General features: G+C 52.3%; 9 protein-coding genes across 9 annotated transcripts; 6 read left to right on the top strand and 3 right to left on the bottom strand.

Annotated features, from left to right (window-relative positions):
• Positions 1–1510: 1510 nt before the first annotated feature.
• Positions 1511–2464, top strand: AFUA_2G08820 (uncharacterized protein; the record flags this gene model as incomplete). The annotated part of the gene is made up of 1 exon (XM_750123.1): positions 1511–2464. One exon carries the CDS (start codon positions 1511–1513, stop codon positions 2462–2464), a length of 954 nt encoding a protein of 317 aa, XP_755216.1.
• A 1070-nt stretch (positions 2465–3534) lies between these two features.
• AFUA_2G08830 (HoxN/HupN/NixA family nickel/cobalt transporter) lies at positions 3535–5266 on the top strand (the record flags this gene model as incomplete). The annotated part of the gene is made up of 7 exons (XM_750124.1): positions 3535–3756; positions 3842–3873; positions 3894–3966; positions 4015–4100; positions 4155–4433; positions 4487–4632; positions 4680–5266. The coding sequence occupies 7 exons, from the start codon at positions 3535–3537 to the stop codon at positions 5264–5266; spliced, it is 1425 nt and encodes a 474-aa protein (XP_755217.1).
• Positions 5267–5789: 523 nt separating this feature from the next.
• AFUA_2G08840 (type-X family DNA polymerase) lies at positions 5790–7904 on the top strand (the record flags this gene model as incomplete). The annotated part of the gene is made up of 1 exon (XM_750125.1): positions 5790–7904. The coding sequence occupies one exon, from the start codon at positions 5790–5792 to the stop codon at positions 7902–7904; it is 2115 nt and encodes a 704-aa protein (XP_755218.1).
• Positions 7905–8217: 313 nt separating this feature from the next.
• Positions 8218–13155, bottom strand: AFUA_2G08850 (aminophospholipid-translocating P4-type ATPase DRS2; the record flags this gene model as incomplete). The annotated part of the gene is made up of 3 exons (XM_750126.2): positions 9474–13155; positions 9117–9420; positions 8218–9066 (listed from the first exon to the last, which is right to left on the bottom strand). The coding sequence occupies exons 1-3, from the start codon at positions 12392–12394 to the stop codon at positions 8218–8220; spliced, it is 4074 nt and encodes a 1357-aa protein (XP_755219.1). The 5' UTR covers positions 12395–13155.
• A 1-nt stretch (position 13156) lies between these two features.
• Positions 13157–14411, bottom strand: AFUA_2G08860 (exosome non-catalytic core subunit RRP45). The gene is made up of 3 exons (XM_750127.2): positions 14103–14411; positions 13926–14045; positions 13157–13869 (listed from the first exon to the last, which is right to left on the bottom strand). Exons 1-3 carry the CDS (start codon positions 14264–14266, stop codon positions 13275–13277), a joined length of 879 nt encoding a protein of 292 aa, XP_755220.1. The 5' UTR covers positions 14267–14411; the 3' UTR covers positions 13157–13274.
• A 112-nt stretch (positions 14412–14523) lies between these two features.
• Positions 14524–15555, top strand: AFUA_2G08870 (spliceosome-associated CWC15 family protein; the record flags this gene model as incomplete). Its single annotated transcript, XM_750128.1, has 7 exons — positions 14524–14533; positions 14588–14610; positions 14665–14741; positions 14792–15076; positions 15130–15211; positions 15262–15432; positions 15481–15555. 7 exons carry the CDS (start codon positions 14524–14526, stop codon positions 15553–15555), a joined length of 723 nt encoding a protein of 240 aa, XP_755221.1.
• A 707-nt stretch (positions 15556–16262) lies between these two features.
• Positions 16263–16819, top strand: AFUA_2G08880 (RNA polymerase II mediator complex head subunit MED22; the record flags this gene model as incomplete). The annotated part of the gene is given in 4 exon segments (XM_750129.2): positions 16263–16296; positions 16374–16442; positions 16462–16562; positions 16637–16819. 4 exon segments carry the CDS (start codon positions 16263–16265, stop codon positions 16817–16819), a joined length of 387 nt encoding a protein of 128 aa, XP_755222.2.
• Positions 16820–17163: 344 nt separating this feature from the next.
• On the top strand, positions 17164–17922 carry AFUA_2G08890 (dihydrofolate reductase; the record flags this gene model as incomplete). The annotated part of the gene is made up of 1 exon (XM_750130.1): positions 17164–17922. The coding sequence occupies one exon, from the start codon at positions 17164–17166 to the stop codon at positions 17920–17922; it is 759 nt and encodes a 252-aa protein (XP_755223.1).
• A 355-nt stretch (positions 17923–18277) lies between these two features.
• On the bottom strand, positions 18278–22446 carry AFUA_2G08900 (putative voltage-gated chloride channel (ClcA); the record flags this gene model as incomplete). The annotated part of the gene is made up of 5 exons (XM_750131.2): positions 22382–22446; positions 21275–22289; positions 18928–21173; positions 18487–18873; positions 18278–18433 (listed from the first exon to the last, which is right to left on the bottom strand). The coding sequence occupies exons 3-5, from the start codon at positions 21118–21120 to the stop codon at positions 18278–18280; spliced, it is 2736 nt and encodes a 911-aa protein (XP_755224.1). The 5' UTR covers positions 21121–21173; positions 21275–22289; positions 22382–22446.
• Positions 22447–22583: the final 137 nt, after the last annotated feature.

The raw sequence follows: 22583 nt of genomic DNA on the forward strand, positions 1-22583 counted from the left end.
ACTGTTGGATATCGAAATGATTAATACTCCTGCCAAATCTCCAGGGACGGGATGACCGTTCGAAAAAATTTTTCTCACCATCCGGGCCCTCCGTGGTCGTGTCCGTGGTAGAACTCGGTGGCTGCACATTAAGTTACTACAGTTGACTAGAACTCCGGCCAGACGTCTTAAGGGGGCCGTGTGGCTGACAGTAAGAGAAAAATTCTGCTATCCAACCGGTCTCGTCTCGGCTGAGCTTCGATGTAGATAGGACTGCAGAACATTGGCTGATGCTTGGCTGATCCTGTTGGATTGAGTACACAGTACACGCTGGATAAATAGCCTGCCGGTGGATCAATGGTGCTGCTGGTCTTATCATTTTGGAACATTAATCAGGATCAGGGCAATCTCTATCTAGTTCGTCGTCTCATTTACACGCATTAATGAAGATAGATTCCATGGGGGTCAGCGGTTATAGAGGAGGTTCACCATGGTCTGAAGTCGTCTGATTGTGTATACTCCGAGGAGTATCCGTGTGCTATAAGTAGAGATATCATTGGACTCGACATACAAAACTGTGAGAATTTTGTTGGTAGATAAGGATGCCTTACAACTTGCTCAACACCAACATAGCGGTAGTCTCTGACCCTCGATTGCCCGTTAGCACATGAAAAGAACGAGAACTTGCCAGTTGCCATCACAGCCTACAGGAATCATAACCAAGCTTTATCCCATCAACTACATTCGTATCCCAACCCCTCATCCCACGAACATCCAACCCAACAATTAAGCACCTGCACAGATCCAATAGTCCTTTGAAGGCAGTAAACCACAAGCAAGGAAGCACTCATTGTTGACAACAACGGTGCCACATGGACAAGCCCTCACCAACAATGGCGTAAGCCATCGGCCATCCTCCTCTCAGAGCAACACCTCTACCGCTCAAAATCAATAGTTTCCTGCAGCGGCTTGTCAGCCTTGCAACCCCGCAGATAACTCTGTGTTGGTAACACTGATATCACCAATGGACGTACAGCCTGAGTGTTGCGTGAGCCTTGGGCTGACTGCTCTGGGTGACCAGCAAGGAAGAAATGCAGTTAATTTCCACAACATGGGCAGCAAGATTCCTTTCGAGCTCGCGTCACCATTCATTATGCGATGGATTGTGCCGTCACCTGCATAAGACTGCTGTGATGTTCTTCCATTGGCGGAGGGAAACGGTCGGCGCTTAAGGATATTTATATCCAGAGCGTTATTGGGTTCCCTCCTGTTGGGATACGAAACGGACGAGGGGAACTGATAATTTTGCTATCAATAGAAATGCCAAAATAGATCACTTGTGGGATGAATGCAGTGTTAATTTGGGGTGTTGTGATTTGGGCTGATTGTGATGGTGTCATTCCCCTCTTTGGCTCGCGAGGCATTTATTATCTGCCCTCGTCCTGGACCACTTGTCCCTCCTTCTGACGGTGAAGAAGATTTCCTTCTCAGCCTGCTCTAGAGACGAGAAAACTTGAACTGAACTGCTATCATGGGTGTTCTTCGTTTGCCTCGCCCGACGGGCATCTATGTCCCCAACTCTCCCACCCGCAGCCTCACTACCGATATGATTTCCTCGCCTCTGTCTCCCGGCTTCAACTTTGATTGCGAAACGGTCACGCCTTCCATCATTCCTGCTCTGGACTACATCTCCTCCAAGCTCCAACAGAAAATGATGCACGTCACCCTGCTCGTTGGCCGGGGAAAGCCCTACCCCACAGGACAACCGTCCGATCTCATGGTCATCCCCATCGCACAACTCGACCCGCAGAGCTGGCGCACGATATGCCGCATCGTCGCTAAGGGAGCCAAGAAATTCTCCCTCGGCCAGAGCTGGACCGACGCCCTGGCACGCAGCCAGTATGAGCGCCAGGCCAACGAATACTTGATCCAGCAATCCATCCTGCAGAACGAAGTCGTCTTTAGCCGGGAGGGCCTGACTCTCCTCAGCGTCGACCGCATCTACACCTTCAAGCGCCGCCTCTGCATCCTGTCAAACCGAGACAACGGCATCGAAGAGCCCTACATCTCCTCCTGCGTGCATCTCCTCCACCGCACCATCCGCGACTTCCAGGGTCGCCCCTTCAGCAAGGCGTTTTTCCACCGCGTGTACGAACAGCTTGATGTCCGCGATGATCTCCTGACGCGCGTGGCACACGCCTACAAGAAAGAATACAACCAGGAGGGCATCGTCCTACCACCGCGGCCCAGGCCCGAGTATTCACGGAAATCGCCCATTCGCCCCGTTCGTCCACGCAGACAGCCTACGCCGCCGACCTGCAGACCGGCCTCGGCGAAGAAGGGACCCAAGACGCCTCTCTCGGCTTCCGACGTTACACCTATTACCCGAAGCGAGTGGAACATGTTTGTCGGCGCCGGTATCCGTCCGATCAACCCGACCGTGACCAAGTGGACGCCGTCGCCGACTGTACTTGCTGCCGCGTGAGCATACAACCTCAAAAAGTTCAATAGTATCAGAAGTTCAGCGACTACACCTCCAACGCATGGACCCAATAGCTAGCCTGCAGAGCAGGAACCGACAAGCTTGGGATATTATCCCAAGGATCGCTTCGATCCGCATCTTGTCGGCCACCAGGCATGAATGATTTATAGCCATCTGCAGCTATAAAGTATCATCATGCACTGATCCGTGCGGTAGGAAACCACCCACAACTACATTGACAGGTCAATGGCGGAATGAAAACGTTCTGCTAACAGGCCGAGAATGCCGAACCGTCACTGTTGTGAACCTGGTCTGACTCAGAGATTGAGTCAGACGTGTATATCTATGAGACCCCAATACTGTACATAAAGGTGAACCACAAAATGATGAGACGATTTTCCTTCTATTAATACTTTCACCAAGAGTAGGCGCCATTCATCTTGAGAACTCCGGGAGTCGAGCGACTACATCGGCGCTCTCCGAGTTTTAATTTCCCTATCGCTGGTGGGGGTGTGGTGGAGACGGCCAAGTTCCAACCTGCATAGCTAAAACAAACCAAGAGTATCTAGTTAGCCAGTAGATCGATATACTTGGCTACGGATTTGTTATTCGATGAGGAAATAATTTTGTCGCACCACTCGCATTCGCGAATAAAGCGGGAGGAAGTTGACCAGTTGACCAGTTGACCGCTTGCTCAGTGGATGGCCACAATTGGGATTTGCACAAAGCAGGAGCCGAATCACCAGCGAGTGTCATCAACCTTGCCAGCAAACTTCCCAGAAAGAAGCAAATATTTGAGGAATTGCATATGACTGATCTGACCTGCGCCCTGCTGCAGAAAAGGTGGAGGATGAGTCGCCAGAAGTGAGGATACGACGACCCCTCCAATCCTTATCAGGCACTCAAGTCTCTTATCACCTCCCCCTCCTCCACTGCGCTCGAAATCGTCATTGCCGCCAGTTTGTGCTTTTTGTCACTCTACTCGAGAGGATATTGGTGATCGGAGGCATACATAGATACACGGCCAGATAAGTACAGCCAATCTCAGCTTTTATATTGAAGACCAATCAATTATGCGAGACTCTACGCCCGTCGTCGTCGTCGACGCATCGCTCGCAGATGACACGGACAGCGAAACGAAGAGCAAATGGACTGCCGAATCACTTCTTCGTAGAGCAGAGCGCTCGCATCGTCGGCTGCCAGGGATCCGCAAGATCCCTCTGCCAGCAATTGCAATCATCCTGTTTGTTGCGTTCATAAACGTTGTTGTGTGGATTGCTGCTGCGATTGTGTTGGTATGTGGCCGATTCTAGACCTCACTCAGCCACTTCTTACTCGAGAGTCTAACCAGCTAACATTCTGTAGAGATACTATCCGTAGGTCATTGACAAGGCCAAGGACAAAGACCAAGTGTATGTACTGACCAGCACAGCTCACTCGTCTCGAATGCGGTTCTGGCGTATACATTGGGCCTGCGCCATGCGTTTGATGCCGACCATATATCGGTAAGACCGAAGCAGTCTGTAGCTCGGCAGCTATCTAACATTATCCAGGCGATTGATTTGATGACCCGGAGATTATTGGCAACCGGCCAGCAGCCCGTCACCGTTGGGACGTTCTTCTCCCTCGGACACTCGACGTAGGTCTCTTCCAGTCGGTCAATACAAGGCTTGGGCTTGTCTGACGGTACCAGCATTGTCATCATCACATCCATCGTCGTAGCAGCTACCGCTGCGGCGGTGTCGTCGCGCTTCGACAGCTTCAGCACCGTCGGCGGGATCATCGGGACGTCGGTCAGCGCCGCGTTCCTGATCCTGCTGGGCCTGATGAATTTCTACATTCTGTACAAGCTGTACAAGCAGATGCAGAAGGTGCTCAGCCTTCCTGAAGGCCAGGAGGACGAGGCGTGGAAGATTGAGGGCGGGGGTGTGCTGTTCAATGTGCTCAAGCGCATGTTCAAGCTGATCAATCGGTTCGTGGTTCCCAGATCAGGTGTACAAACGATCCAGCTGATTCGGTGGTTAGGCCTTGGAAGATGTACCCCTTGGGTATTCTCTTCGGTCTTGGTTTCGACACCTCCTCCGAGATAGCCCTGCTTGGTATCTCGTCCATCGAGGCTGCTCGCGGGACGGACTTTTGGGTCATTTTAATCTTTCCTATTCTTTTCACCGGTGGGTCTGCCTGAATACCATGAAGATTCGTAGCTAAGAACTATCAGCTGGAATGTGTCTCTTGGACACAACCGACGGAGCTCTAATGCTTTCGCTCTACATCCAACCCGCTGCCAACTTCCTCCCTGCCAAACGCGACAGCACCTCGTCCGAGACGCCCCTGATCCTCGGCGAGGACCATGAGATTGAACCGTCCCAGAACCACCGCGACCCCGTCGCCTTCCTGTACTACTCTATCGTGCTCACTCTCCTGACCGTCATCGTGGCCGTAATCATCGGCATCATCCAGCTCCTCACCCTTGTGCTGAACGTCGCCGAACCCACTGGCAGATTCTGGGATGGCGTACAGACCGCAGGAGACTACTACGACGTCATTGGTGGAGCAATTTGCGGATGCTTTCTTATCGTCGGTATTCTCAGCGTGGTGCTCTACAAGCCCTGGCGGAGGTGGATCGCGAAGCGGCAAGGGAAGAGCACCGCGGCGGATGAAGAAAGCTCAAGACCTCGAGATGAACTGCCTCCAGCTAATACTGGAAGAGCTGTTCTGAGTGAGGAGAGCAATGCCTCTACCTCTGTTGTCAGTTATGGGGCTGTAGGCAAGGGCGCAACTTCGCAGGTCGTGGCGCAGCCATAGACCGACCGTTCTCCTGATTAATGGAGTCGGCTCGACTACAATATAGACATCATGATTACAGCTCCGATTACCTCTCTGCACTAAAACAATAGAAGCTACCTTATGACTTTGATACTGTGAAACCGGTTCAACTTGCATCAGACCAAGTAATGTACTCTTATGCCTGAGGCATCGCATCCGGGTGACGTCAGCTGATTCGCCAAACGCGGGGAGACTCTTCATCCCCAGCTTGCGATAATACCACGAGTCTTGGCCTGAGTACTTGAGGCGCATCTACTTACAGGCTCGCACTTCATATGGATACCAACATGAGAGATTGATGGATTCTGGCTCTCAAACGAACTTGCGACACCACGCACATATGAGACCCACTAACGCTGCCATGCTCACGACATACCTTTATATAATATTGTATATAAAAACCATACATTGGCTTCTTGGTTACTATTATTATCACCCTCAATGCAGCGAGTGATCGCCTAATTGTCAGATACAGCGAAGCAATGGATATACACCCCCCGCTATGTCCGATATCACGACATCTACCTCGCTGAAACATGACCTAAACGAGAGCCCTGACGGGCTCGACTTTTCATCTCTGCCACCTATCTTCGTCCTCTCGACACATCTCGAGCTGGACGCTCTGCATCAAATCGAGGATGACCTCGTGACGCGCGGCGGGCGCCTGACGTACGATATCTCCGAGGCACGGCTCGTCCTAGGGCGGATCAGCCAGAAGAAGCGAGCAGCGCTGGAGCTGCGGTCGAGAGGCGTCTGGACCGAGGAGGTCTCTGGCTCTGGCTCTGTCTCTGCTCCTCTGCGGACGAGCCTTGAACCGCCTGTGAAGAGGCGGCGGGTTGACGTGGTTCAGCAGGGTAAACCGCGTGGGGCGCAGCTAGAGGATATTGACCTCGGTACTGAGACCGAGGATGAGGAAGATGGGATGCGGAGCTTGCATGATACACGGGGCCATCTGCGGCGGCCGCGATCGGTATCTCCCGATACGGCGTCTGTGGCCTCGACGCCGTCACTGACGTCTTCGGTGGCTACTGCGTTGGAGGATCACGAGCAGGCGGATGTGGTGACGGTGGTCAAGCTGGACTGGTTAAGTGAAGTCCTGAGGACTGGCACGCTCGTGCCTCTTGACCCGTTCGTGGTTTACCGCGGCCGCAGGACTGCGCAGCCTGCGTCTGAAGCAAGCGCGGACCAGTCGAAAGGAATCCTGGAGCGGGCGAAGCAAGATGCCATGACCAGGCCGGCGGCTGCACCTCCCACAAGCCGATTCGCGTCCCGTCGCTCGCGCGAACCGCACGACGGCCCATCCAGCCAGGGCCACCGGCCCAAGCTATACCGGCAAACGACGTCCGAGCACGACGAAGCGGTCCCCTTACCTCCCCCGCCGGACTGGGTCAAGAGCCACGTCATGTACGCCTGCATGCGGTCCGCACCGCTCCACCCGCCCAACGAGGCGTTCATCAACCAGCTGGTCAAAATCCGCAAGACCCGCGAGCTCACGCTCGACGAGATCGGCGTCCGCGCCTACAGCACCTCCATCGCCGCGCTGGCCGCCTACCCATACCAGATTCGACGGCCCTCCGAGATCCTCACCCTCCCCGGCTGCGACGCCAAGATCGCCGCCCTCTTCGCCGAATTCCAAGCCAGCGAGCACGGTACGCTCGCCGCCGCCGACGCCCTCGACACCGACCCCGTCCTCAAAACCCTCCACCTCTTCTGGAACATCTGGGGCGTGGGCGCCAAAACCGCCCGCGACTTTTACTACAAGCGCCAGTGGCGCGACCTCGACGACATCATCGAGCACGGCTGGGACAGCCTGTCGCGCGTGCAGCAGATCGGCCTGAAATACTACGACGAGTTCCTGCAGGGCGTGCCCCGCCGGGAGACGGAGGCCATCGCCGCCACCATCACCCGGCACGCGAACCGCGTCCGCCCGCACGCGTCCTACGACGGCCGCGGCGTCGAGTGCATCATCGTCGGCGGCTACCGCCGCGGCAAGGAGCTCAGCGGCGACGTGGACCTCGTCCTCTCGCACCGCGACGAGTCCGTCACCAAGAACCTGGTTGTGGATCTTGTGGCCAGTCTGGAAGCAGAGGGTTGGATCACGCATACCCTCGCCCTGCACATGACTACCTCGAACCGCGAACAGCAGCCTCCACCTTTCCAGGGCGATGATGACTCGGGCAGACACTTCGACACTCTGGATAAGGCACTTGTCGTCTGGCAGGATCCGCATTTCGAGGACGGCGATGATGATGATGATGATGCCGAGACGACAGCCGCGGGGGGTGGAGCAGACACCCCGGAAGAAGGCGCAAGACAGCGCAGAAAACGCAACCCCAATGTCCACCGCCGGGTAGACATCATCATCTCGCCGTGGCGGACGGTCGGGTGTGCCGTGCTGGGCTGGTCGGGCGATACGACCTTCGAGCGGGATCTGCGGCGGTACGCCAAGAAGGCGCACGGGTGGAAGTTCGACTCGAGCGGCGTGAGGGAGCGGACGAGCGGCGGGCAGGTGATTGATTTGGAGCGCGGCGGGGAGACCTGGGAGGAGAGGGAAAGGTTGGTGCTTGAGGGCTTGGGGGTGGGTTGGAGGCCTCCGCAGGAGAGATGCACGCGATAATCTTTGCCCTCTCTGCCCGCTAGATCAAAACTTTTTTATGTTGTATGAAGCGGTACGTTGTACATCTATGTCAGTTACTGGACGTTCATATTCGTATTTATCCAAAATAAACAGATATTCAACGGTAGTGTTAAAAGCACTGTTCACATCGCTAACCTCCGATCATGACGAGATTTTCACATTAACTCGTGGAGAAGAGAAAACAAACATAGCGAGGACTGCAAAAGTCCCAAGTAGATAATACAGACATGGGCAGTATGGTTGCAAATGGACAAGGGATGGAGCTATAGAAACAGAATGAAACAAATTCATATCAGACCAGTGTCCTCGAACTGGTCATTTCGCCATATCTCCCTCTTCCTCTCGTGGTATCATAAGCATTGACGACTCTCATCTGTCCGCCCTCGTCGGCCTGACTGAACGCGTAGCCGCGCTGTTTCCGCATGCGCTGTACTTGTCGTACTTTGCGGATCGCCTTCTGGAACTGCTCCATGCGAGGTCGATAATCCTGTACGTTATACTTTTGGATTTCTTGCACGTGGTGGTAGTGTTGCGGGTAGTACATGCGCTTGGCGTATTTCCAGGCGTAGTCGCGGAGAAGGCAAATGCACGGCAGGACGACGGCCATCAGGTAGAAGATGGGTGAGGTGAAGAGCCGGGGGATCGTGCCATAGTACTCGGTGGAGAAGCCAATCGCCGGTGCCGCATAACCATATGCCGGAAGGAACGCGAGCCAGATGACCATGGATCCGGGAATGGCAATAAAGTGATACTTGGTCCAGATATTGGTGATCAATGCCGCTTTGCCCAGGACAGTGGCCAGGACCGCTGTATACAAGGCGGAGCCCCAAACCCAATGGCCCGCCACCTTGCCGTCTCCTTGTGGTAGGTCCCAGAGGAAAATCAGCTGAGAGACGATGTAAAGCAGCAGCGAGTGGTAGAACCCGTTGGCGATCCACGACCAGAAGCTGTGTCTCTTGAAAAACATTCCCTTCTGTCCAAGCTGGTACAGTTGCGGATAGCGATCGAGCAGACGGGCAGAGATGAACTGGTCACAGATTCCCATGACAAACGGAGGGAGCACGGTGAAGAAAACGTTGTAGAAGGAGAGCGTCCAGGACTCGTAAATAACTTCACCAGAGAAAGCATTTTGGAAAGAGTACTATTTCTGTCAGTACGAGAGAGTAAAGCTATTGCTCAGAGCTTGCTTACCCAGAATTGAGTCATGTAAAGGGCGATATTCTTGTAAAATGAGTATAGAATGACTCGACTGATACGGTGATAACTCCATGCACCGTGGACAAGAAGCAGCTTCCGGAGATAACGGAATTGGGCAATTGAAACGTCCGCGGATCGGGCAGCCTGAAGACCTTCGACACCACTGATACCGACGCCGACATGGGCTGCCTGGATCATCGAAACATCGTTGGCGCCGTCACCGATGGCCAGAAGTAAGGACTTGAGATGCCGCTTGACCAGCTTAACGACCAAAGCCTTCTGCAGGGGGGATACACGACTATCAAGGAATCAGCATCATGAATTGAGTGAAAGGTTAAAGCAGTGACTTACCAGCAAACAACTGCTTTACACAGGACTGCCAGATCCAAGAACAGTTCCTCCATGTCCTTCTCCAGCGCAAATGTCAATGACCGACCATCAATGATGAGAGCAAGAGCCTCAATCTCGCCAGATGTGCCCTGGCTCTGAACAGCCTGTAGCTTCTTGGTCAGGTTTTCCCGGGTGGCTTGAGCATTCTCCTCATTGACAATCAGTAGAGTCATGTCTTCTGATATAAGCTTGCACGACATGCCGATGTTGATTGCGGTTTCTTGTCGGTCACCGGTCAAGACCCAGATCTTGATTCCAGCCGTCTGCAGTGTATGGATGGTGTCTGGGACGCCGTCCTGCAGTCGATCCTCAATAGCCGTAGCACCAAGGAGATAAAAGTCCTTCTCGATCAGCTCTGCAGCTTTGTCGAGCTCTTCTGCACGATTGCCGCCGACTGTTGTTGCAGCCTTCTCGTAGATCTGTATCCACTGCTGATATTCTTCTTCTGGGATCTCACGCATGGCAAGGCACAATGTCCGAAGACCCTCGGATGCATACTCCTCGAGATGCTGCAGAGTTGCTTCCACAATAGGGTTATCGGGTCCTAACCGTTCGAGAATAACAGTGTCCGCACCTTTTGTGTAGATGCGAATTTTCCCATCCGGACAGCGAAAAATGGTCGACATTCGTTTCCTTGTCGAATTGAACTCGCAGACTGCGAGCAATTCGTACTCGTACTCTTGACCATTTGTAGTGAACAACACGGACCGCGGCCTTCGGTTGGTGAAGCGATAGCCCAGCGCGGCAGCACCCTCTACCAATGCACCTTCGTCAGGGGATGCGGCTTGGTACTTGATCTTGTCGGGGTCTGCCGCATTCCTCTCGGGAATAACTGTATGGCAGGTTGCTAGGAGAGTGAGGAAGTGATGTATGGCATCAGCAGATGGATGAGAGTGCAAGTTCTCCTTGAGCTTTTTAAAGTCGTAGATTCCGGGTTCGCCTCCGTCATCAGCTGTAGCTCGGCGGTCTTCAGATACTTCGTCACCGTACTGCACACCGTAGATGCTACACTGCTTGAACTCCATCTGGTTGCAGGTCAAGGTTCCAGTCTTATCGGAGAAGATATACTCAATCTGACCGAGTTCTTCGACAAGCGAAGACGTCCTGCAAGTGGCGGGAGTGTCGGTCTTGTCGTAGTAGATGTCAAGGTCAGAATTGATCAGAAATGCCTGTGCATACTTTACAATTTCGATGGTGACAAACAGAGAGATGGGAACAAGATTGGAGTAGAGAACCCAGTACGTGAAGATGTCGAGCACGAATTGCTTGACCGGACTCGTACTGCCGTAGTAGAGATAGACAAGCTTCTTGGCCTGAGTTTGTCGAATGATGAGGTCCCCGACGGAGCTGACTACGCTGAGAGACACGAGAATGCTGACCAGCATCAGAATCTGGACATTCACCATCCGCTCGACGGCGGTCCGTTTGATCGGGGTAGCAGTTGCATTGCGCATCAGCTTCGTTTCGTGACCCGTAAAGACGACTATACCATGAATCCAGGGAGTGTTACGCAAGGTTGCTCCTCGAAGGAGAAGCTGATCTGGTGCCAACGGAAGCTCCTTTTCGCCCCCTCCAGCATGCATTGTAAGAGTCGCTTCATAGGTGTAAAGACTGCTGTTGGGTTGCTCCGACCGGATGCGCCCACTCAAGCGGCTCAGGTCAGCGGGACTGACCAGGTGCGCGGTCTCGGGAATTGCCTGCTTGATCTTTAAATTGGTCTCCCCGTCCAGGTTGGCAGTCTCGATGTAGCAGAGACCTTCGGGTTCGGACGAGGCCAGAAGCACCAAGTCGGCCGGAAATGGCTGCTCGGATTCGACACGAACAATGTCGCCGACAGCCACATCGACCCATTTTGTTTCATGAAAAGCGGAACCCTTCAGAACCTGGGTTTTGGAGTGGTTGAGCGACTTATCCGAGTTTCTTCGCTTGAAGTCTTCCACCAGCTCCTTGATCGCGGAAACCAACAACACGATCATCAGTGGTACAATAGTGGTGTAACGATTCGTCGGGGAGACACTGGGGATCTGCTGCAGCACGGCGGTGAACAAGAAAAACAGGTTGGCGTATTTCGAGAACTGCTCGAACAGGAACTTCGGGATGAAGGTGACGATGTTGTATTTGGCCGTGGACACATGGTTGTCGACGAATTTGTGGACAGCATTGGCAGGCGGGTTGTTGAGTGTAATCATACGCGGACCAAGCGTTGAGGGATCGACCTTCCCTCGACCAAAGCCGAACTTGAAGTCCGACTTTCTGGACTTTTTCTGAGCCCTAGGCGCAGCCGTGTCGCCTTCAACGCTGTCCACCCGTGCGGCTCTAGCCCCGGCCTCCGTCAGCGGGAGATCCATTTCCGAGTACTCAGGTCCCATTCCAAGCATGTGCTTCGCTCTCCCCATCAGGCCACCTCCCAAACCTAAAATACTATTTCTGTCCTTCGCCTGCCGTACGCGATGGGGCGACGCCATATGGTCGTCATCATCCATGTTATAGTACCCATGCATATCCCGGTCGTCGTCAAAATCGTCAACTGAATACCGCTGGTAGTTGTTCAGGCCAGATGTTTGCGAATAGGTTCGAGACATCTCCGCTCCGGAGTAAGGATCGCTGAGATATGCCCCCGGTTGGGCCGGAGGATGCGCAGAGGTCGATGCACGGGCTCCAGCAGCTGGCGGTGCCCGCCCGCCAACAAAGCTATCGTATGAGACCGAGGGACGGGGTTGAGGCTGATCGGAATCGTCAATATTGTACTGTCGCAACAAGTTGTCGTCGTTGACCGGCGGTCGCTGCCCTGTACTGTATATGGGAGTCGACTCCTCCATCTGCATCAGGTCCTCATCGCGGCCAGCGGCTGGATGGAGACCTGGAGGCCTACCGCTGGCCATGATGCTTGGTGCGGGTAAACTCCTCCGTCACAGAGATGTTGTGTCCCTGAAGCATTGACCGAAGACTCGGGGAAGAGTGAGTGGGGAGTGGCTGGGTAATTTGGCTGACAACAACGGCCACGAGGTTGCGCAAGGGGTTCTGATCGGACGTGAAAGTAAGCACCGACCGGATGAGGCAGATTGTGAAGAGCTGGAAGATGCGAACAAGGACAGCAAGTAGCAAATGGTAGACTATTCTTGAATGCCTAGAAGAGAGTGTTTTGGGATGGGCGGCGAAGCGACGTTGGCTGGTTGGCTGTTGCGGATTCCACTGGGCGGTGCTGACACTCGGCCGTGGTTCACCAGGGTAAGTTAGTTAGCTGGCTTTATAAATAGTCAACAACAGAGACATGGGAGTCAATGTTCCTAAACAGTGGAGGGGTTTGATAGAGAGATTCTCAAGGATTTGAATCCATTGAGACATTCCTTCCCCTGAGGATCGTTTGTTTTCCTTTGCTTTTCTTTTTTTCTCGATTTAACTCCGTACGCTTTTCCTCCCCCCCCAACAGCCGTTTTGTTCCTGCGCCAAATGAGGATGCGCGTCCCGGCCCACTCAGGGTAAACGCTGCGGCCTAAGAACGATCCTTCGACTCCAAGAGTCGATCTGATTATGGTTTTCTCGATATGATTGACAGGGGCTGCGGACGTCTCGCCTAGAGCCATGTGTGATTTCGCTTTCTAGATCGGCCAAGACCTCCTGTACACGGGTAATACTGTAGAGATAGACTGGGAAAACTTTCAATTGAGACCAATAAACATCATTATGGAGCTCTAAATTACATCACATCCTTGGTATCATTACCATGTTGCCGTCGTCGTTGTTATGCTCATGAGTATCCAGTCACCGGTCATTCTCCGCCCTTGATTCTTCCGCCATTCCGTTCTTTGACCTTTTAGCAGAATCGGCTTGCAGGGCTTTGTCGATAATCGCATTGATCTCCTTGACCTTCTCAAGAGCAACCGATGACTTCGATACAAATACTAATGCATCCACAGGGGAGCCGGAAAACTTGGAAACGAAACACACATCTCCGGCATTATTCATGCCAAAGACAACGTCCGCTTCGGAGGCTTGCTCTTCTTTCCGAGTCGCATCGAGGATGACCCGTTTACCTTCATCAAAGGTGTGAAAGGTAACCGAAAGAGGTTTGTGCGTAATATTCAAGGGAACCGGTACCCGCTCGTCAAGCCCGTAGACAATCACCTGTCCGTCCTTGACAACCGCATCCGGACGACGGAAGTGCTGCAGTCCAGCCATCACTCCAATACACGCAGCGTCAACGAGGTTGCCATCGTAATCGGTGACGTGCACGTCAGCGCGGATGCTCCAGCAACTGACTCCCTTGAGGATGCACAATGACTCGGTATCTAAAGCGTTCGAGTGGCGCACAAGCCGGTCAAGGACGTGTGCGACGTAAGCTTCGAGATCCCCTTGTCTGATGAGTATGAATATTAGCTGAATGCGCGGTCAAACACATGGTACCAGCCATACCGTCCATTGTCCCACGCTGGTGAGCCCATAGCCGTAAGCTCTAGGGCAATTGTGAAGATGCCATCAAAGGGACGGTCATCGCGAGGTTTTGTTACTTCTGAGGATATGCGCACAATGAGACTATAGAACGGTTAGTCTGCTTCTGCTACGACACTGAATCGAAGGAACAGAACCCACCCCGTCTTGCCCAGCTGCACTTTCACGTGCCCGTACTCTTCCCCGAACGTTACGGTCAGAGGACGAAGCTGGTCAGCGTGGCGACCATCCAATCTCACATCCTCACGCAGAGCATTGAGGATGAAGTCGCGCTCAGCAATTGAGAGCGGTGCTTCTTTGTTCATGGTTGCGGAGGCGGACTTGGCCCCGACGGGGTCGATCAAGACGGACTTTTTGGGAAATTTCTGGATTCTGCAGCGTCATTCAATGCAGCGGATCATCAATCTTCCAGATAAGCCAATTATATTAGTAGTAGCCTGAAGGCGGTGAGAATGGCTGGTACAGCGGGTAGCCTGAGGCCGCAACATTGACATTATCATCCTTTGGCAAGAATAGATCATCCAGCATAAAACAGACAACAGCCCATCCGTGACAGCCCATCATGACTACAGGTATGGTGAAGCTAAATATTATTTTTCAAAAATAATGCGCTAACTGGATCATAGCTCACAGACCGACCTTCGATCCCGTATGTGCTCATCCTACTATCCCCATCCTCAAGCGGAGCTCACCATGGTTATAGGCGCAAGGGAAAGAAGCTCTACGTGGACCAGCTTACCACCAACGACTTTTACCTGCATATACACATCTCAAGACTCGGTAGGTCAACGCGTTATCAGCTGAGGACACTCTATCCTGACTATTCCCAGGCAATTAGGGCAAGGAAGTGAAGCGGAAGTCCGACAGCGCGACCTACGAGCCGAGCTACTCCAGGCCGAGGCTGCTCACTTTGCGAAGAAGAACGGAGTCCCAATCAATGAGCCCGTCACTGAAAGCGCCGCACCGAAACGTCTACTAGAAGGTGGGCCCCCTGATGGTGCAAACGAAGCAGAAGAGGAGGACCCGGAAGCAAAACGACGGCGGATATTAGAGGAAACTCGGGAGATAGACGCGGACTCGGAAGGATCAGAGGATGACAGCAGTGAAGAAGAGAGGTGAGTAACCCATTGCCGGTCAGGCTGCGATGGAACATGCTCACACGGTGCAGTGATGACGAAGATGAAGCTGCGGAATTGATGCGGGAACTGGAAAAAATAAAGAGGGAGAGGCTAGAGCAGAAAGAGAAAGAGGTTGGTTTCATTTGTTCATGTGGTTTCCTGCCATACTCACCGATTTCTAGGAACGCGAACGTGCTGCAAAGGAAGAGGAGCAACGAGAGTATGACATTGCCAGGGGCAACCCGCTGCTCAATCCCCAGGACTTCAATCTCAAGCGGAGATGGGACGACGACGTTGTCTTCAAGAATCAAGCTCGCGGGACCGAAGAGAAACGGGGAAAGGAGTTTGTCAATGTAAGTCTTATCAGTAGAGGATCTCGAATGGCACTAATCATATGACAGGATTTGTTGCGCTCCGATTTTCACAAAAGATTTATGGTGAGTCAACTTTTCGAAAGGATATACGAACGTTGCTAATGTACCACTAGTCCAAGTATGTCCGTTAGACTGACACTCTCACTGATACTCGAAAAACCTGGCGCCCGTTTTCGCCTTTTTGAGCCACACCAGGAGCTACGTACAAGCTCATTTCAGCTTAAACCGAAGTCCATAGGGTAGATGGCTGGCTTGACGACCCGTCTGTAACGATAAGGCGCGGTAGAGTGATGGGAAGGAAGCCAACCCTATTGAAGCCATTCAGCATAGCCTCGTTGACCTAGGCGCCCACGGAGAATGGGTCTCAGAGGTGTCCAAATTCTTGCGTTTGCCCTTTGGTTGGAGTCTTGGTTCTAGGAGAGCTTGCAGTCAGTTGGTGCTCGATCATGATACCTACTCTAGCCTGATCCGCTCCGAGCTCCGCAACCTATAATATACACCAAATTTATGCCACCTATATGGGTAACTCTTCTACGCGATAGGACTATATCTGTGCTGCTACTATTTGCAAATAATTACATAACAACCCCGTAGTATGGCTGTTTGGTCATTTCTTGTTGCAAAAATTACATATTCCGTAAGACAGAGCATCTGAAATACCGATCCAAACCGAGCAAACAGGAGTGATGATGGCAGAATATTGGACCGCCATAGTCCCCACCTTCAACATCAGCGGAGGGACAATAACTGGACTCTCTCCAGATGAACGCCAGACATCAGTACAGTCAATTCCCATTTAGACCTCAATAATGGATTCTCAACCTTCATCTAAAGCACTACATAGTGAGTTTCGAGCGCAATACCTACCAGCCCTTGGCATCTCGAACCTACAGTAACTCAACTAATCGCATCACATGCAGATCGCATCAATGCCAACATCTCACAATTACTACAGCGATTTGAGAATATAATGGCAACAGCTACTGTCCGTTCGCTCTGTAACCGAAGCTGTGGCCCAATGGCTGACTTCCGTCTCTCAGGTTGAAAATACAAGTCACACAGCAACGGCTGTAGAAACGTATCAGCTTGACGTGGAGTCAACGGCGCTGGTATGTGTCGAGGCACAAATCTCCCCTTCAGTAGGATACGAAGTGTTATATGCTGATACGCGAGTATACGACAGGTGCGCGCAGCAGAGGATATTCTCTCCCTCACCCGCACAATGAAGGAGGCCTGGCTGTTTGGGAAACTCGACACGCTGGGGGAAGACGAAGCGGATGTGAAACGGAGAGAGCAGTTGGAGAGCAATGCTGAGGCGATCCAGAGAGCTATAGCGGAGGGTGGGCTGCTGAAGCCGGCGAAGTGACTACTTTGAACAAGATTTGCTCTGCATGGGAATTGGCGTATGGTGTTTTCTTCGAGCCTTTCCGGGCTATTCTATAGAAACTTGTAATTATAGATACCCATTGAATCATCAGCAATACAACCATGCTAAAATACTCCGTGCCTCTCTAACTACTAATTGTAGTATCTGGAGCATGCTCTTCACACCTCTCTAGTGGGGCAATCACTCCACGATAAACTTCTTATCAACCATATCAGCTCGATTCACACGACACGTCCAAACAATCCCATATCAACCCACTCTCTGCATCTCCCTCTCAATCCAGTCCTCCATCGACAACCACTTCTTACACGACAGCAACCAAAATGCCTCCTTCGCAACCTCTAACCCTCATCGTCGCCACGACCCCAATCCGCACAAGCGAAAACCTCCCCACCCGCCTCGGCATCGGCCTGCACGGCACCCTCCCCTGGCCGCGCATAAAAGCAGACATGGCGTTCTTCGCGCGAGCGACATCACGGCCCCCTCGCCCGGGAACCACAAACGCGATCATCATGGGCCGCAAGACCTACGACTCGCTGCCTCAGAACCTCCGCCCGCTCGCAAAGCGCATCAATGTTGTGATTACGAGGGATAGTACTGGCTCTGTGCGGGAACGGATTATGAAGGAGTTGGAGGCGAAGAGGGCGAAGGCGGCGGCTGCTGCTGCTTCTGAGCAGGCTCAGGCGCAAGCTCAGAAACAAGAGCAGGTGCAGGCGCAGACAGATGCTCTCGTGAGTACAGGGCTGGAGGACGCGCTGGCGAGTTTGGAGGGCAGCTACGGGGCGGAGGGGAGACTGGGGAATGTATTTGTGATTGGTGGGGGGGAGATATATGCTTCTGCGTTGCGGATGAGCGAGACACAACCGCTTCGCATTGTGATGACGAACGTGGAGAGGGTGGACGGGACAGAGTTTGAGTGTGATACGGTGTTCCCAGTAGATGAGAAGCTTGCGGCTGGGGGGAAGTGGAGGATGGCGAGCGAGGAGGAGGTGTCCGGGTGGGTGGGCGAGGAGGTCTCCTCGAGATGGAGGGAGGAGGGCGATGTGCGGATCCAGATGGTGGGTTATGAACGGATATTGTAGTGGCTACGGGTTGGGAAATTGAGCGTTTGGTAATCTTATATACATATGTCAATATTGATCTCCGTATATACTGTATAACACGCCGTCATGATGTGTGTCCGCTGAAACGACTCGCCAAAAAGCCAACGCTAATCTTACATGAAGCCTGTGCAAATGTCAAAGCAAAGTTCCTCGCTTCAAGCCCGAGGTTCATATGCAGGACGTGCCAAACGGAAAGTTTATACAACCAAGGAACATAATATGTAGGACAAGGGTTATGGGGCAAATGTGAAAGTAAACGCCGGGTACGCCAAAAGACGGGTTGATACAGAGCAGAATGCTTCAATCCCATCCATGTGGGTAGAGGATGTCTCGCTCATTCGTTCTCCTTGACATATTTGACGAATGCCTTCTTGTGGACCAGGCCTGCGTACTGTCCATCGCGGAGAACGCACAGATAGCGCAGTCCCAACTTGGCAAAACATTGGTAGACAAGATCGATGGGCGAATGTATATCGAGAGAGATTGGAGCCTGCAAGGGCCTGTCAGTCTAAGAATCACAGCAGGAGAAAAGAGGCTCCATACCGGGTCAATATATCGGCGGAAGTCTACCCAGCTATTGCCGTTGGAATCTTCGCTGTCAACGACAGCAGACGCCGTGTCCATTGACATGAGGCACATGGTGTGTTCCTCATCCTCAATAGTGTCGAGGGCGTACTCAAGGTCTGGAGCCGGTATAATACCACACAAAATATCATTGCGCAGGATAGGAAGCCCGCTGTCCAGTTCACCAGCCATGAGCAGGTGCTGCAGTTTGGAGCGCAACTCAGTTGCTGGCACAAAAGGCGATTCTGAAATATCAATCACGCGACTTTTCCGAACAGGTCGAACAATATCCCCAAGCTCGTCGTCCGAGAGAAGCTGGATTTTGTTGTCGAGGAACGGATAGGAATTCATATCAGTGAGCAGGTCCTATATAAAGTTAGCTCATCCTGGGATTAACAGTCATATGGGCGCTAGACTTACATAGATACTACGAGGCTCAATGGCATCTGCAGTCCATTTGGCGCAAAGAACTGCCAGGGAAAAAGGCAGGACATGGTCCAGGCTGCCCGTCAACTCGAACAGAATGACCGCCAGAGTAACAGACAAACGAGTTACGCCGCACATGGTGGCCCCTGCGGCTACCATGGCATACACTCCTGGAACAACGCAGGACTCCATGCCCGAGTACACCGGACACGTCGAGAATAGAAAGAAGTTTGGAAACTTTACCACCAAGAATTGTACCACATGGCCAACAATGCGGCCCATGAGACCGCCGACAACCATAGACGGGACATAGATTCCGGCGGGCACTTTGATGCCGAATGTCACCACCGTCAGAAGACTCTTGATCACGAAGGCTACCAGCAGATCGCTGATAATCTCGCCGATCCCGTCTTCGGTGGGACATAATCCAGTTGATGTCACGGACTCGGGATCACATGGACTTGCCAACTCGAAAAGGAGTTCAGAGACAGGCAGCTTGGCGTACCGATTCCAGAAACTGACCACTCCGGTTACCAATGCAACAAGGATAACTTCCAGCATTGGCCAGCGTTTAATGATGGAAAGTTTGCGAAATGATTTCGCCCACAGACTCGAAGCCTTGATGAAAAGAGCGCCAGCCGCTCCTCCCAGAACCCCCAGAAGTGCGAAAACGACGATTTCAAATATCTCCCAATCGGTCACATACCGGACCTGGAAAAGGACGATCTTGCCAGTGCCGTAGGGGTTGAGGAATTTCAAAGAAAGAGCTGCTGCAATGCAGCAAAAGAACGTCCTGAACAATGTCTTTGGCGGGAAATAATAACTAACTTCTTCCAAACTAAACAGAACTCCACCGATTGGGGCACCAAAGGCGACGGCGACACCACTTGCAGCGCTGGCGCTGAGCACCTCTCGTCTTTTGCCGTCGTTATCGTTGTACTTGGAGAACAACCGACATGCAATGTTTCCGACACAGGCGCCAATATGCACATACGGACCCTCCTTACCAAGACTCAGGCCGGACGAGACGCTGAAAACTAGCGCAATAGTCTTGATGACCAAGGTCTTGAACCCAAGATAGCCGTGAAGGACGAAACCGCTGTTGATGACTTTCACCTCGGCCACTCCGCTGCCCGCTGCGGAATAGTAAGTCATGGCGGGGCGCGTAGAGATAGTTGGATAATGCGCCTTCGGGTTAATTAGTGATGCTGGAGAATTGTCCTCGGAGGCATCATGGTTCGTTCCTCGGGAAGTCCCAGCACCGAGGTTCTCATCTAGCGTCGTGAGCGAGACCGACGATGGCACGACAGTCTTGGTGAACAGCGTCAGGTAGCATGAGATAACTGAAAGAATAACCACCCAGAGCACAAACATGGAATGGTCGACCCATCCGTTGTCAGAACCGGACGGACTGAGAATCTGCGACCATGACCGCCAACGAGAGCAGTCCAGGGTGTCTGCACAGCAGCTTTCACGGTTATGGAACCATCGTGTCGTACAAAATCCTTCTTTCAGATCGAAGACGAAATCCTCGGTCACGTCCACAAAATAGGCGATGGCAGCGGTGATGCAGCCGATCAACGCAACCAGAATCCAGCCCTGGGCACCATCGAACGCCGCGAGCAGGCGACCGCGAAAATCCTTCCGCTTGCGCAGTTCCCGCAGACGCGCTCCGTCAGCAATACTGTCATGCACCCAGTCAGTCGAGGTGAACTGGTCGTACCAGTTACGCTCGTCAAGAAATGACGCGGTCATTCCATCTTTGGCCGATGGTGGAAGGTCTTCATCTTGCTCGTCGTCAATACTGCTTCTGCGGCTAAATCTCAGGGATTGCGAATTTGCACGACTGTGATGTCGGGACCGGCGTAGGCTACCACTCGTCAAGGAGTGTCTGAGATAATTATCAGGGGTCGGAATAGCGGAGATGCTGGTGTACGATCTTCGTGGTGTACCCCGATGATTTTCACGGGTCTTCCCTAACAAACTTGTGGTTTCACCGGCTTCCATCTGGGATTCCAAAGACTGATACCCGGTATGAGTTTCGGACAGAAGGGAATGTGTACGCCTGACGGCCGATGGAGACGGAGGAGCGGTGCGGGAAGCGATGTTTGGATATTCGCTTGCCGAAAGACTCGAGTCGTCCTTTTGAGGCAAGGGCGATATATTTGGAGGAACAGAACGAGGCATTCTGGTTCTGGGGGGTTTTGAAGCTGCGCTTGCTTCGAACTAGACACGAAAAACTGAGACCCTTGTCAGACTATAACCATTCCTCAGGCACAATAAACAAACACCAAAGGAGGACTCGTCTTGAGGGAACCGGATCTGCTCATATCCGACTTACTGAAAAACATATCCCTCTCTATATCCACTACAGGCCCTCGACAGGCGAAAAGAGGAACTTTAAATGTCTTGGAGTGGAATAACCAGTCCCACTTGTTCTGATAGTCCAGGAGCGGTCAAGCAGTGAAACTATCCCGAACCGACTGAAAATCAACAAACAATACAACAATGGAAGAAGTCTCAGAGAAGAAGAAAATGGTGTAGAAAAAGGTAAAAAGAGATGAAACAAAAGTGAACGGTAGCTTTCGATGCGAAACTTCCGCTCGAAAAGGTCCTGTCTTGGCCGATGCAAGTATCAGCACAGAGATGCCTCCTACTACAATTATCTAGGCGTTTCTCCAATTATCGTTAGTGGCTTGGAAGCATCGTGGCACAGGCAGGTGACCTCCGCATCCCGCAAGTCATGGTCAGGCTACCGATCGCATCATCTGGAGTGATCATCAATTGGCCTTGACGAGTCATCCCGCTGGCTCATGGGGATCTTGCTCAATAAAGACGAATCAAAAGATGAGACAAGGTTGGATCTATTGACGGTGTAGTCAAGATGCTACAGCTGGGCTTACAATCAGCACCAGCCCGAAGGAGAAGCATGCATGTGCATAGACTGGTAGCTTCGCTTGCCAAGCCTCCAGGGAGAACCCCGCATAAAACCTAAGCAGTAACAGACGCAGTGGTGATTATAAATCCAGGCAAGACAGCCTCAGTAAATGACTCCATGAAGGGTCCAAACGCATCAGGCCTCAAGCATAGACGGGAACACCATGTTGAGACATCCGGTTTCTATCCTCGCTGCAGGCTCGATCGGCCATGTGCTGACAATAATTAACCTAACAGGGTCCCTTGTCTAGTGTGTCGATCACATATTCAGGTGCCACTGACCTGGCTGGGAAACCTGATATTCGATAGAGATAGTTATGAAATCTGAACCAAACACAGGTACGGAGTAGAGTCACTGTGTCACTTGCCTCCTGATATATGCCATGGAAGGACTGCAGGGGATGGGTTACTGTAACATTCTTTTATCATATTCAGTCTGGTAGTCTGCTACCAATTGCAAAATAACAGTCTTTCAATAAGCAAGCACAATAGATTCCACACATTTACTTACCTTTGTGGCGAAAACTAGATTATTGAATACCTCTATCCACCTTTGCAGATGCATGAGCACAAAACAATGAGTTAATGAGCCCTTCATGCGGGCGGTAGCAGCGGCAGTGCTATTAGTGGAACGATTCTTATTGCCCTACATTATATATCTCGTGGCACGGGGAAATGCCCACACTGAAGACTGTTGAGCAAATATATCCTGC

This window comes from Aspergillus fumigatus, chromosome 2 (assembly GCF_000002655.1).
Source record: "Aspergillus fumigatus Af293 chromosome 2, whole genome shotgun sequence".
Taxonomy (NCBI): Eukaryota; Fungi; Ascomycota; class Eurotiomycetes; order Eurotiales; family Aspergillaceae; genus Aspergillus; species Aspergillus fumigatus.